Below are 15,368 nucleotides of genomic sequence, written 5' to 3' on the forward strand. Positions count from 1 at the left end.
TGGCATCAAGAATGTGGGATGACCCTATGCTGTCTTGTCCTCTGTGAGGGCCCCTTCCCCTGTCTCACCCACCAATGTATGTGGGGGGAGCAGGAAGCTGGGAAACCTCAGAGCGGGGAGTCGCTGGTTTAGACTTTGAAGGGAGCAGTGGGCAGCAGCTGAGGTGGGAGGCATGGGGGGCACAGTCCTCTCTCCTGCATCCTCATTGCAAGACCAGGGGCCACCTACCATGAGATTAGCCTCCAAAGTTAAAACTCAAGTCAAATCCTGTCCATCCGCTGCTCTAAATTCTCCCATGGCTCCCATCTCCTTGGAGGTCACAGTCAATCCTTACAACGACTGTCCTGTCTCCTATTACCTTTAAGCAGTAGCAGGAAATCAAACTATGCTGAGTGCCACTCTGGGTCAGTAAAAGGGGCTGTGCCAGCAGCTGACACAGGGTCCACATTTAACAGGGATGGAGGTGACAGGGAGCCCTTCCTTGTCCCCGGGTACCTGTCACCTGAGAGGTGCTGAAAGGAAGAACATTCCAGGCAGAGGTATCAGCAAATGCGTGTGCCCGAGGCTAATCGAGGGGCTGGGCTGAGAATTTCTGTCTCAAGGGCCTTCCTGATACTGCCTCCACCCAAGGAGACCAAGATGCCCATCTTCCTGTGTCCTTTGGTTCTCTCCCTGTTTCCACAGATGCCCTCCTCTCTTGGCCTCAGTTTCCTCATCTATAAGAAGGGGATGATCAAATACCACCTCCCTCATAGTGATGAAATCATAAAGTGATCAATAGGAAGCACGACACACCAGTCACTTCAGGAGACTTCCCTTCCCCAGATGGGGGCCACCTCTACTGCCACACATGGTGATTTACTGACCTTGGTGGCCCCTGACCACCCCTGGGACACAGTAGCCTTCGTTGCCATCTGACCTGGATCTGATCAGCCACCAGGACCCTGGCAGGTGGAATGTGGGGAGAAAAGGAACTCAGCACTCTGTCCACCTGAAAGTGAGGGAGGTTTAGGGTCAGGTGGTGGCGCCTAGGGGTGGGGGAAGGTTCTGGAATGCCTTGACTGCAGCAGGGCACAATGTCTTGAGTCTCTGACCAGGTGGGTATCCTTGAAGCTCACGTACACCGAGGCCAACCAAATATCACCACCTCACTTTCCAGGTGCCACAGTGGAACATTACTGCCTGGGGGAAGACTCTACCTGGCAGCTGGCTGGCCAAGCCATTCACTAGTCCAACCCATGCCCACTGAGGCAGAGGGCCTCACACCTCATGCTAGAGGGCATGCACTCATGCTTTGCCAGGAACCCCCCAACAGAAGCACCAGCAAGACCCTGTTTCCTGCTTTCTTGCTGATTCCTGTCTGCAAGTCAATTTCAGTTCTGTGCTCTTCAACAACTAGGACCTCGGGATCTACCCTCCATGCCTCTAGCTGCTGGGAGCTGTCTCTATGCGCCCAATGCCATCATAGGAAACACAAAGGAGAGGAGACAAAAGTTCACAGTTGTTGACCCTTCTCACCTGGGTCCTTGGAGACCAGCTTGGGAGCTCAGAGGCTATGTGGGTTGTGTGCACATTGACATCTGCCAAGAGGCACCTGTCACCTCCCCATGGAATTAGGAGTGGCAAGAGGCTTTACTCGGGCACAAAGATGGAGCTGAGTAAGTTGGTGTTGGGAGAAAATGCCTTAAAAGGCTAAAATCTGCTGAGGCCAGGAGAGTGGTGAGGGGCTGCAGAAGAAATGAGAGAAGGCAGAGAAGGCAGAGGAGAAGAGGAGCAGAGGAGAGCTGGAGCAAAGGGGAGAAGAGAGAGCAGACACTTTGCACACATGGCAGGTTCTAACTTGCCTATCTGTCTATCGTTGTGTAACCAACCATCCTCATATTCAGGGCTCTAAACAACAAACGTATTATCTTTCATGGCTCTGTGAGCTGACTGGGCTCAGCCGAGCGATCCTCGGTTGGCATCTCCCATGGGGTTTAGCAGATAGTAGCTGAGTCTGTTGTCATCTGCTGGCTTGCCTGGGATGGATGTCCAAGATGGCGTCTGGACTTAAATCTGGTGCCTTGGGGCTCTCCTTGGTCTGTCTCTCCTCCATGTAGTACCTCACGACACTTGCATGCCTCACAAGAGAGCTGGGGTTTGAGAAGCAGGAGGTAGAACTAACAGGCGAGCTGAGGGCTACAGTTGGTTCTGGTATCGTGTCACTTCCATCATTCATGTTCCATTGGCCAAAGTGCTCACATTCAACATGATGGAGAAATAACTACCTCTTGATAGAGCAGAGCAAGGTCACAAGGCTGATGTGCACAATGATTGGATCTTTTGCCATTATCGTCTTGGGGACAGAGCCTCTGAGAGGGGACCAATAAGCCCCCACCAGGCTCTTGAGCCACCTACTGGTCATCATTTCTTCCTTTCTTTTTAACTTTTTTTGTGTGTGTGCGTGTGAATTGGATGAATGCTAACAGAACAGACCTGTTTTCCATTCAACACTTTATACGTGTTTTGTTCCACATCGTTGATTGCAATCCCTACCTTATCTCACCTTCTCCTTTCTTCCCAATCCCTTATGAACTTGGTCCTTGAGTAGATGCTGCCCTTTGGATTGCCAATGGCTTATTATCCTAAGGTGCGCAGATCTGCCTAATGTTGTTGTTCCCCTTACAGACCTAATTTTTTGGCCGAAGAATGAGCCCCGGGGGTGAGTTCCATTCCAGATCTGAATGGTGATTAGCGGCCATTGTCCAAGGGGTTCCATCTCTCTCTAGGTGACCAGTAAGCCTGGTCTCTTCAAGGATTTTGACTTTTCGTCCATATTTTTCGCCCACTCCAACCAGAACCTTATAATGCCCAACCTTTCAGAGCAGTTGATAGTGGTTGTTGATCACTCTTCTGGTCTCAGGGTTGTGGAGACGGATGTCCAGGAGGTCCATTAGTCCCAGGAACTAATTGTTTCCATGTGTCTTGATGTTCATCACTCGCCTTCCCTTCAAAGGAGAGCCAGATAAACTGCACCTTAGATAGCTGCTCACAAGGTTTTAAGCTCTCAGGCCATACTCACCGAAGTGGAGTGTAGAACATTGTCTTTGGGGACTGTGTTACCCTGGCCATCATTTCAATCACAGAGACATTTCTTCAGGGCAGGACAGGGTCTCAGCCATCCTTGGGTGTTTCTCAGCTCTGCACCAAGCCAGGTATACAGTATGAGCTCTAGAGATAGATGGCGGGTGAACCCGCATGGCCTGAGTAGAAGAATGGCCCTGATTTCCTTGGGAAGCCCTTCCAAGGGGGGTAAGGGAGGTCCTCACAAAGACTGGTTTCTCTCTCATATGAAGAGGGATCAGGTAGACGACCAGGTTTCCCGGCATCTAGAACACCAACTGGTATATATTAGGCCCTCAATATACGTTTGTATAATAAACACAAGATTTCATGGACTCAACTAATGATATAATATGCCACTTCATCATTGGCCCCTTGGCCTCCTTTCTAACCCTTCAGAAGTGTGCCATGCCACAGGAGCTGCAGAGAAAGCTCTGGGATGCCTCAAACCACGGCAGGTTATGATATCTGACATCTCTGACCAGGAGAGCAAAGTGTCACCACCACATTTTCCAGGTGGCACAGTGAAGGGTAACTGCCCTGACTAGAGTTATCTTGATTGATTGAGTCATTCACTCATCCAACCAAGGCTGGAGGCTGTGGAGTTGGCGGGCACAGGAACCACCATCAGGAAAGACAGAGAGGGTGGGCAGAGTAAGGGCCTGCCCAGCCTCTTTGCAATCACACTCACTCACATGACATGCTGGCCACTTGACACATGAATCTCACTGATCTTTCTGCCACAGAGGAGGAAGCTGTGACATGGAGGCATGAAGAGACTTGTCAAGGTCATGGGAGCTCCCAGTGTTGGGGTGGGAATCAGACCGTGGCTGCCTGACCCCACACTCTCCTGCTGACCCCTGCGGGGGCGGGGTGTCAGAGCCAAGGTTGCTTGCTGCCTGGTTCACAAGCCGCCATGTTTTGACTGGACCAAGGTGGATGCCTCCATGTGGGGCCAACTCCAGAGGGCTTTCTGCCACTGGGGCCTCATCCAGTTCCTTTGGGGGGAGGAGGAGGGAGAGAAAAACCAACTTGGAGACACGGGCGCTGGCAGCTTCCTGGCTGGGCTAGCACATTCGTCTTAGAAAAGTTTCACCTCCGATTTAGCATAACAAAACTTTTAATTTAGATGTTTTCATCTCTCTCTCCAAGTAAAAATAAGTTTAAAATAATGACTGTAATAAATGAAGGTAATTAATTGTAGTTTGTTCCTTTACTGTCTAGTCAGCTTAATTTTACCTTTTCAACTAATAATGAGAAAATAATTTTTGTGCTCGGAGGGTTAATGATATGTAACTGCGAGAACTGCTAATTGCATGTTGCAATCCATCCATCAACAACCCCATCTGTGCGACTTGATTATGTTTGCTAAATTATTGCTTTGAATTATCTTTCATAAAGCAACTTTTGTAATTAGCGGGGCTTTCGGCTTGCTCTTTTCTCTGTGCGCAAGGATATTCAAACTTTGGCCATTTCAAGCTGTCTCAAGCTGTCGCCATCAAGCCACCTTCTCTGGCTGTCTTTGTTCCCCCTAGCAGGGGAAATCAAACTGTCCTTTATATAATCAAGGCGGGAGGGAAGCTTTCCTGATTCACAGCAGGGCAAACTCACTTCCTCTTCTCCCCTCCCACACACTCTATCACACACACACACACACTATCACACACACACACACACACACAAAGTATATATAATTTTAAAAGATACCCGGTTCTAGCCATACCAAGGCAGCGGGAGGAACAATCTGGTCTAAACCTAAACATGTTAGATTTCAACAAGAAACCTGCTCTGGGGTGCAGAGAGGGTTGGATGGTGGGCTGCTTTCCATGAAAGTGGACGGTGTCTGCCACAAGGGGAGATTTCTGTGCAGTGAATAACATCCACTTGGGACTCCTTGGCTTGAGCCCAGAGCCTGGTGGATTGCAAGAGGGAAGCAACGTAAAGGTTGGGGTACTCAGAAAGACCCTTTCTTTTGGATAAAAGTCCCAAACAGCAAGTTTAGCAATAAGCAGGTTCCGACACACGCAAAACCAAAGCAAAGCAAAGTATCGGAGATTACACCAAGAAGAGGAGTGAGTTAGTTAATTGTGCCAGCCTGGCCGATAATCACATGTGGTGCTGGTTGAAAGGCGGAGGGATAAATGGGTGGTGAAGCCTCGCCTTTCTAGTTCTCGGGTCTCTTGTTTTGTGATGGTTTCATCGGGTGCAGCTGCCTTAGCAGTTCCCTGCTTCAGATGGATTTCCTACAAGACATCCCCAAGGAGAAGCCGCATGGATCTATCCCGATGCAGCCCTGGGTGCTAGAGCAGCCATGTGGAGACCCCTGCCAGTGCTGAGATGCTTACATGTTCACTGACTCAGCTTTCCTCCTGTAGTCGGCATTATTGCCTCTGTTTTGTGAGGTGAAGGACTTTGTGGACTGGTGTTGGGTATGGGTTAATGTTGGACTTGTGGGCTTGGGCAGCATTGGGTTGGGATGTTTTCGTGATGCACATTTTCTTTGCATAAAACTCTCTCTTATATGTGAGTTGCTGTGGATTTGTTTCACCAGAGTACCTAGACTAATACAAGGAGCAACGGAACATCCTGACTTGTCACATGCATAGCGCTACTGGGGATTAACTTTGTTCCTCTTCAATCACCACCATTTGGAGTGGGTCTCATTACGATTTCATTTCACAGCCAATGAAATGGAAGCACAGAGAGGTTAAGTAACTTGCCTATGGTCACACAGTGAGGCTGCAAACCCAGGCTGATCCAGAGTCTAGTACTCCACTCTGCAACTCTCCACGTGCTGGCCATTAAATCAGACCCTTTCCCTGCCTTTTACCTCACTTGCTCCTGAAAAACAACAGAGGGGATCCTTATGCCCATTTAACAGATTGGGACATGGAGGTTCCAAGAGGCTAAGTGAGGCTCTGTCGCACCAAACCCAAAGCCATACAAAAGACCGACTGAGAGAGTGCCACCCCAGGCAACAGGCTCACTGCCCGGCTTTGGGCTGGGCTAAGGGCGGCTGGGGGTTCCTTGTCCGTCCTTCATGGCAGTTGAGAATCTCTTTTCTAAAAAAAAAACACAACGCCTTGAAAACACAACTCCACCCTTGTTTTTGCTCTTCTTCATCCTTGCCTCAGCCCCAGCACCTCACATCCAAATGAATCACTACTAGACGGCACTATAAATAAATAAGCGCACCCATCAGCTTAGTAATAAAAAGATGGGATGAAAAATATGGAAATCAGCGGCATTTGTGCAAACCCGGTTACTGTTTACTTTAAGACGGCCTCATGCGCTTTTGTGGCTCCAAAGGGACAGATTTAAAGGAATGGGGAACTTGGCGGAATGCAGACTTCAAACGCATTCCCACTGGCTAGCCCTAGAAGGCTGGTCCTCCCAGGGCCCCTGGCTGAGCCCCGGAGGAGATGAGAGTGCTTTTCAGAAAAAGGACATCCCTTCTGCTTCCCCTACCTGACCTGCTATGAGTCAAGTCTTTCCCTACCCGGCCTCCTGTGCCAACTGGACAAGTGCATCATCTCAGAGGCCTGGTCGCAAAGTCCAGCAAAGAGATAACCTAAGGGAAGGCTAGTGACACAGTGTGCTGAGGGCCCTGCTCAGCTGCTCCAGAGGAACCGGGGGCTGGACGAATGGGGACAATGTTAGTTTTAGACTCAGAGGGTGGGCTAGTAGAAAGAATTTCAGGGCGGGCTGGTGCCTGTCCTCATCTGCAAGGCTGCCTTAGAGAACCTCACCTAGCAGAAGGCTGAAGGAGAGCAAAGGTCCCACAAGACAAGGCTCTCATTCTGGACATGGGAAACCACGCCTGGAAGGTGAAGGGGGCTGTTCAGGGTCACAGCAGAGCTGCTGCCAGGCGGCGTCCAGTCTAGGTGGAGGGGGCTTTCCTGGGATCCATCAAACAGAGACTATTTTTTGGCATGAAGAAGCCACGACGAACTGATCTGAGGAAATGGGCAGAGCTCACAATAGCAAGTGTCCAGAAGCTGTCGGCTTCCTCTGGCAACTCTGCTGGGATGGGAGAGGGGCCCGGAGGCACTTCTGGGACATGCCGTGGGCCTTGAGTCTTACCTCAGCCTGGAAGCTTTTTAATACAGGAGCCACCATCTCTCTGATTTCCTGAAAAAGAGATCAGCGAAGAGTTCACAAGTGCCAGGTAGGAGACCCCCACGGCCCCTTGCCTGCAGCTCAACACTCTCCCCCAGAGCAGTGTAAGTTTTTTTAATTAAAAAAAAAATCTTAAGAAATAATTTTATCGGGGGCTCCTACAGCTCTTATAACAACCCACACATTGATTGTATCAAGCACAATTGTACATATATTGCCATCATCATTTTCAAAACATTTTCTTTCTATTTGAGCCCTTTCACAAGGGTGTCTTGAGAGACCTGGCCTCCATGGATTTTCCTAAGGGACACACACACACACACACACACACACACACACGGCTCTGAGCCAAATCAGACTGGGAAACATCAAATCAGGTGGATTCTGTCCTGCAGGGCTTTCGGAGTCTTTAACAGGCCAATGACCCTTAGGAAGGGAGTTGACCACAAGCACTCTCTTATGTAAAGTATCTTCTGGAATGGGTGGTCAATCATGGAACTCTCTGGAAAAAGGCTATGCTGGAGGTTTAGCTTGATGTTGCCACTGGCAGCTGGAGAGGTGGCCCCCTTCTCCATGCTCAGCGCCAAGAGACTCCCTTTGGGAATACCTTCCTATCCTCCCAGCCTTTCTCACAAGCTGCTCCTTCTGTGTGTCGCCTGAGAGCCCCAGCGTCCACCTCTTTAGTAAAGGCTGTTCCTTGTGTTGTAGCCGCCTTCAGTTCTGTATGTGTCTCACTAGAATGTGCAGGATTCTAGGGTCTTGATCTGTGCCACCCCGTGGAAGGCCATAGAAGAGCTCCCTGACCATTTGATGAGCTAATGCGAGTGGGCAGGCTTCAGAACAAAGGTCTCCAAGATCCAAATTTCCTGCCTTCTACAAGTGACATAGTGGTCCCCAGCTTTAAGAGAAGTCCTCATTGACTTCCATCCGTTCTCTTCTCCCTCCAGGATGCAAGAGAGGAAGCCTTTTAGGGTCAAGATCCAAAGATCCAAACCCTGAATCCTTTCCCCCTGAGATCTACTTTAGACTCACCCAACCACTGTCAGCCACACGGGCCCCAAGAAATAAATCCCTGTGAAAGAGGAGTTGAGGGACCTTGTGAGGGTGAGGTGAGAGGAAGCAGGGCAGAGAAGCAGGACAGGAACTAGACATGGGAGAAAGAACCTATCTGTTTAGCTAAGGAAGTAAATCTCTAATAGTGAAAATAGACTGTGTTGCTTCTGCCTCTGGAAGACATGCCTCTTCTGGGTCCCAAGTGGCCTACCTCATTGATGCCTATCCTGTAGGGCTTCTCAGAGTGTCGGATACATTGACCTGTAATGGGGTGCTTCCAGAGGGGCATGAGGAGGGTGAGTGCCCTAGGTGAATCTGAGCACAAGGCACTGTGGATATTTGGCTTGAGCAATAGAGAAGGAACTGGATGAGGACCTAGGTCAGAGGTTGTGAAGCTGGGCAGGAAGTGGACATGAGGGAGGCAGGCAAGGAGACCCCATGACAGGTCTCAGGAGGACACTAGTGCTGTCTAAAGGGGGCAGCAGCTACTTAGTGTGAGCCGATGACTGTCACTTGGGCATGGAGAATTTACATTGCAAGACCCACTCATCTGTTAGAAGATATCAGAAATCCTACTTCTTCGGTGAAATTTGAGATGTTAAATGTTGGGCTATTGATTGTGAAGTCTGCAAGGCTTTACAGACCAAACAATACATGTCAGTAAAAAACCTCCAATCAAGATTCAGAAAAGGTGAGTGCTGGAAGGGGCTTTATTCCCCTGGGTTTAAAGATGGGGAGACTGAGGCCCAGGTCGGGGAGCGCCTTGCTTAAGATTGAATTGTGAGTGAGTGGGACAGCTGGCCCTGGGTTTCAGGCTCAAGGCCAATGATGACCATTGCCAGATGCCTAGGGCCCGGACTGCCTCACCCCTGAGACAAGTTGAGCAAAGCCAAGAGTGGGAGGCAAGTTGGGCACTAGCCAGACAAGGTTCTTAAATAAAGCTCGGGCACAGCTCTTGCCATCGGGAGAGTCTAGTTCCAAAAATGAGAATTTTCAGAGGCGCAACTATAATAGGAATGGAAACTTATTCCTCCTAATTACATAATTGTATAATTATGCGGTATTAAAATTATGTAAGCTCAACTTGGAGTCTGAAAACCTGGCCTGGATTTCCTTCATCACCTGGGGCATCCCATGTGGCCTGGGGGCAAAGTCCACTGCATTGGGACTGAGAGAGGAAGTGATGGGGTGGGTGGTGTTGTCCCAATCTGGGGTCATGCCATCCTTGCTTGCCAGAGGAGGAGCTCTAGGGAGACATTTCGCTGCAAGACCAAGCCATGTTCTGTCCTGAGGGGAGGGAGAGATGTTCAGCTTCAGCTCTGGGCTCCAACCAGTGTGTCAATGGATCTTCCTGAAGGCCCGGTGTGCTCAGAAACCCTACTCTCCAAACATACCCTCTCTAAGCCCCCAGTGAGTCCTAGCTAGGTCCCATCCCTCTCTTGCATTGAAGAACCCATGGTATTTATGGCTTGCACCAGAAGGATTTCACAGATAAGAGCCTTAACCCCTTCTGTGATCGTGAGCCCGGTGAACCCTGACTGCTGACCAGCCCCGTGCGCCCCCACTAGCAGGAAAGCCGGCAATTCTGCTGGGCTGGGCAGAGCATGACTCATGGAATGTATGCTATCCATTCACGGACCTCCTGATTCCAGCCCCTATCCCACCATCCTTTGGGGGATTAGGGCATCCAAGCAGGTAGAATAGAGGGCTCAGATGTTCACCCTCTGCGGGCTTGAGACGGACACACAGCTGGCTTTGGAGGAGGACCAAGCTCAAGACCTCTGGCTACGGATGCACTGCATCTCTGCTGAAGTGACATGGAAGCAGAGGGCTGTGTTTTCCCCTTTGGCCTTTATTTCCACTACTTTTTAACTGTGAGAAGAAGGAGGGGGCCTGATGGAGCAGGGAGTGAAATTCATACATTCATCCCATAAAGAACTGAGACATGTCCCTTCTAGCCTCCCTTCTTCCCCTGGTGGGGTGGGGGTGATGCAGTCTCTTACCTCTTGGGGAAAGGCTTCTATCTCTGGAAATCCTTTACAATTAGGGGGAGTTTCTTACATTGTGGGGTACTGGGCACTGTCTGCACCACCCTCACGGCAGCCAGGAGAGACAAAGCTGGTGGCTGCAGCTGCGAGGAGTCCGTAGGAAAGGAAAAATAGGGCCAAGAAGCATGCAGGGGGATGAGAAACTGAACTCCTGAGACAGGGGTGAGGGCGGGAAAGCTGGCAGTGAGCGGAGGGAGTCTGCTGCCACCATCTCCCAGGCGCCAGGGGAAAAGCAAACTAAAATCAAGAACTCTGGACAAATTGCCTCTGTCATCAAGGCCACGCATTTGATTTCGAGATGAGCGTGGGGGAGATGGATGCCTCACAGAGCCCTCAACGATTGCTTTAATGGTGAGGCATCCGGCTCCAACTTTCGACAGCACCGCTGAACGCTGCCACCCCAAGAATCACCCAAGGTTGGAGGGGGGGGGGCTGTAATTCTTCTTGGCGGCTAATTAGCTTCTTTTCTTGTAAGTCACTTATGTCTACGGTTTTCAAAATACAGTTTGAACAGAGAAAAATCTGCATTCCTACTGAGTTAATTCTATAACAGCAAATATACTCTACCTCAGGTACATTTTTCTTAAATTCCCGGCGGAGTTCAATTAAATGTTTATGAGAATGTTCGCTCTCCTCCTGCCGCGCAGACAGCTCAGAAGCGACCGAATTAAGCTCCTTCTGGAACAATATAAAAAAAGAGAGAGAGAGAAAAGAAAAATATTTTTTTCTCCCTCCTTTTCCCTTGTAATCATCATACAAAACAGTGTTCCGAACAAGTTTTCTTAACTTACAAAGCTCAGAAAAGACAGGACATTGACTCTTGGCACAAATGAATAATTTACGAAACTGGGGAAGCAACTGAATAAAAAATCTAGGGCAGCTTTTTTTTTTTGCTCGTTGGAAGTTGGGCCAGATCAATAATCTCCCATAAAGTTGGGTGGAGTGACTTTTTTTTCTTTCCCCTCTTCCTGTCTCTCCACTCCCCACCTCCCTTCCCCAGCCCCACCTCTTAAATTTCCAAAAGGAGTAATGGCATAAGCTTGTCAGTAACTGCCGAAAACATCTCCAAACCATGTCAAAATAGTAAAGTGCGGCATATTGTATGGGCATATTATAGTGCATGAGAGTGCTGCCGACAGCTTTCATATATCAGAGGTGGGAACCGTTCCAACTATGAGTTACTTACACTTAAGGGTTCATAAATACGCCTTTTAAGATATAGATGGCTTTTTAATTTCAGTAGATTTTGGAAAAATGAAGGTGCCAATAAGAAGCAGGCTGACCTTTTGTGTATCCTGTAGTAAATCATCTGAGGCTCACTTCAACGATAAGAAATATTTCTTAGAAGGCTCTCGGATTCAAAAGAGATGGATCGGAAGGCGCTTTGCCTGCCTTGTGTGTGAGGAAGGTGGCAGACCAGGTTTTCACAGGACGTGGAGGGGGTAGGGGTGGAGAGAGGGTGCTGGGGCTGAAAGGGGGATACTCCCGGCTCCCATACACCACAGATGATGTCTGCTGGCTGTGCCTGTATATTTGGTCGCCTTTCTTTCCGCTTTCTTCACTGTAACGCAGGCACTTTCACTCAGGGAGCACAATTCACCATTAGCTGTCATGGATTTCATTTGCATAATTCAAGATATGCTCTGTTTACGTGGTCTGCTGCTTTCTTGCACCATCCTGAGATGGGTTTCTCCCCCACCCCCCGGACCATAATTCGAGCAGCCTTTCTGTATATATCACCCTGTTATATTTGCAGTCATCAAGCTCCATAATCCCCTAAATCTGGTGATGCAATAAATTCCTGCAATCAGATTTATTAAAAACATACACGCAGATGCGGGAGTGTATTTCTAGGGTGAACTCTTTAATCTAACATATGTACGATGAGACCTGGCACCGAGCTGAAAGGGCCTATTTGTCACCGCTAATACACATTCATCTCGCACACACAATAAAACATTTTTACCATTAGGTAATGAAATAAAAGTACTATTAACCCACTGCAAATCCTTTCCCCTCAAAGACACAAAACGAAGGGCAATTGTCTTATATCACGTCTGAGAGAAGGTAAAGCCGCTCAGCGGCAGTTCACCAGGGCGCCCCAAACCCTGTGCCAGTCGGAGATGGTAGAGCGGACCCCAAACTTGGGGTGGGTGCCTCTGTCCTTGGGAGTAGTTTGGAGAAATTGGGGTGGGACTGGAGACTTACCATGAGAGGGAAGTAGGTGGAAGCCGAAACACCACGACTGAAATAGACCAGGTGAGAACAGTCGCGGGGCGCTCTCCACGGTGCTGAAATCCACTCTAGGTGGAACCTAGGGCAGCGTTGCCTTGGACGCATGAACCCCAGGTGTTCCACAGGAGAGCTGAGCTCCATAGGGTTTTCTTGGCTGTCATCTGCATGACAAGCGCTCGCCAGTCCTTTCTCCCACGATACACGTGGGTGGGCCCCATACTGCCAGCCTTCTGGCTAGCGGCAAGGAATGTACTGTTTTACACCCAAGGTACCCAGACTCAAAGGCCAACCACCCCCACCACCCCCAGTCCAAATCCCCAGAGAATTATAAGTCAGGTGAGATACAAGGCCCATGAGAGAGGAGGAGAGTGAAAATGTTTCTGACAGGTTGCCAAGAAGAAAAAAGGGGAGACTTCTGCTTTATCATCACTTAAAAAATAATCACCACTTCCAATGAGGACATAGATCTGCTCTAAGGCGGACGGGTGGGCACCAGCCAGTGGAGGCAGCCAGGGGGACGGGCCCTCCCCTAGCTGGTCATGGCAGAGGGCATGTGCTCCGCTTTCCTGGGCCCTTCCAGTTGGTCTTGACGACAGGGCTGTGATGTTTCACTTTTCTGAAGGATCAACAGCACTGTGTCTTGGGCTGGCATTCACTCTTGTCTGGCTGCCCATGACTCTGACACTAGGTTTTGGGCCCTGGGACATTGTATCCTTCTCCACCCAACAACCAATAGACTCAGTGGGAGCTGGATGCCGACCCCTTGTTTAAAGCATTCAACCCAGGAAAGGGATGCTCAGGCCAGTATTGTCCAGCGGCCAACTGTGCTGTCCCTGTGAACAGACACAGATGCCTGAGACTGGCCTGGCTTCTGACACCTGTACTTCCTTGGCTGCTGACAGGGGCAAATTGGGTAGGCAGGCTCTCTGCTGTAGCTACACTGCACATGGGGCCAAGGTAAGGCATGGGCCTCTGCCCACCAGCAGCCCATCTCTGGGTCCCCAGCACAGCCTTTCTGCTCAGCACCCAGAAGCAGGGACCTCAATGACATGGTTTCCTCATCCCAACTTTGTCCACATCTCTGCTAACCCTTCAAGCTTGAATTCTTACCATGTTTACCATCTTTCATGCAAACAATGTGTTATACCTTTTTCTTTTTGCTAATCACATCACTTCCCCGTGTTATTTTCCTAAGTGTGCTATGCCTATTTGCAACATTTCTGTCGGTATATGGTCCACATATGACTCCTACTGAAAGTAGCAACAGTAGTGGGTTAGTGGGCTTGAACTTCTGACCTTTTGGCTAGCAGCCCAAAGCTTAACCCACTGTGCTACCAGAGTTTCTGAAATAGTAATAATTATATTCTGTTACATATCTATTTATCACAATAAAAAAGTGACCAAATAAACTGTGCCTCATATTTATCAAGAGCCTCCCATATTCTTGGCACTGTGTTAAGCGCCTCACATAATATATCATCTCAGTTCACACATTAATGTGTCCATAAGGCAAGTCATGACATGGCTAAGAAATAAATGACAGTCAGTTCTAATAATTCAGGTGTGGTTTATGTCCTTGGAGAATTAGGAAGGCACATTTCTGACGGCCCCCACTGTCACTGCTTCTGCCCCACCTCCCTATTGGCTGAACTGGTTCAGGGGACCTGTTTTCAACGATGTAAGTAAGGAAAGTGTCATATATAGCACCTCCTCAAGGGTGTGGACTTCTCAGGTCAGTAAAAAGGAAAGGGAAAAAATAACCACAACAAAACAGCTTCAAGTACGTGAATTAAAAAAAAAAAGGATTGACATAAGATTGTAAAGATTATTTTTCTCGCACACGAAAACCTTCAAAACCATGCCCTCCCATCCTGACATCCTGAAAGGCTCTCTGAGCATCAACAAAGCATGAGGAACAGATACAGAATATGCAGCAGCCTTTTAACATGAACACACTGGTCACATGGTCACAATGAGCACGCTGGCGCTGGTGTAGTTTCTGAAAGAACAGCAAGAACTCCTTCAGGAGGCACAAGACAGTGGGCTCTGGGTTTTTGACACAACCCCCCACCCCCGACCCCCACTACCACACACATAGTATGGAGAACCTCTCCTCTCCTATCCAGCGGCCCCAGGGAGCCGTGATTTACACAGGCCAGACTCTGGGCCGGGCCCAGGCTGGGAGGAGACTCATCTGATTAACCAGCCGTCAGCAGCAGACAGACAGCCCGGAGCCCGGCACAGGCCATTCAAATAATGATCATCATAAACAGCCCATTTGCAACTAAAAAGAAATAATTTTAATGAGCTTGAAGCAAATGATAGATGCAGCTGGGGCTCAGGTCAGTGCCCAGAGAGAAAGGCGGCTGGGATAGGGCCAGAGTGGACCAGGGTGCTGCAGGAAGAAGCTGGGGCCAGGAGCTGGGACCCTCACAGACCACCCTCCTAGGAGTGCACACTGCCCAGCAAGTGCCCATCATCTGGACAACATTGTGGTGGTCGTCTTGGATCTTAGACCTCCAGAGCCCTCAGCGTCTCAGAACCTGGGAGTCTTCAAGACTGCATACTTCCTCACTGCCAAGACTTTAACCACCCGTGTGTCTCTGCAGAATTGGTGCCCCATACATATTCTGCCTTGACGCAGTATTTAGCTTTAAATGGACTTCTCTTTTTCCCTATTTGATTGAGATCTGCGAAGCTTTAAGTCCATTTTTAAACTCAGCGAATTTTAGATAACTAATGGTACAGCCACCAGCTACGGAGCCTGGTGACGCTGTGGGACAGGCATTGGGCTGTGAACTGCAAGGTCGG

At 49.3% G+C, this 15,368-nt stretch overlaps 1 protein-coding gene across 2 annotated transcripts in view; it reads right to left on the reverse strand.

Moving 5' to 3' along the window:
- The window catches only part of CUX2 (cut like homeobox 2), a 96,422-nt gene extending 83,814 nt beyond the window's left edge, over positions 1-12,608 (reverse strand). For both annotated transcript variants that reach the window (XM_045296887.1, XM_045296888.1), the window contains exons 1-3: positions 12,531-12,608; positions 10,890-11,000; positions 7,186-7,233 (exon numbers count right to left, since the gene is read on the reverse strand). In XM_045296887.1, coding sequence (XP_045152822.1) covers positions 7,186-7,233; positions 10,890-11,000; positions 12,531-12,533 — 162 coding nt within the window. In that variant the 5' untranslated portion in view covers positions 12,534-12,608. The remainder of the gene's footprint in view (positions 1-7,185; positions 7,234-10,889; positions 11,001-12,530) is intronic.
- Positions 12,609-15,368: the final 2,760 nt, after the last annotated feature.

This window comes from Echinops telfairi, unplaced genomic scaffold, assembly GCF_000313985.2.
Source record: "Echinops telfairi isolate 266 unplaced genomic scaffold, ASM31398v2 ScPeMD7_7412;HRSCAF=8450, whole genome shotgun sequence".
Lineage (NCBI taxonomy): Eukaryota > Metazoa > Chordata > Mammalia > Afrosoricida > Tenrecidae > Echinops > Echinops telfairi.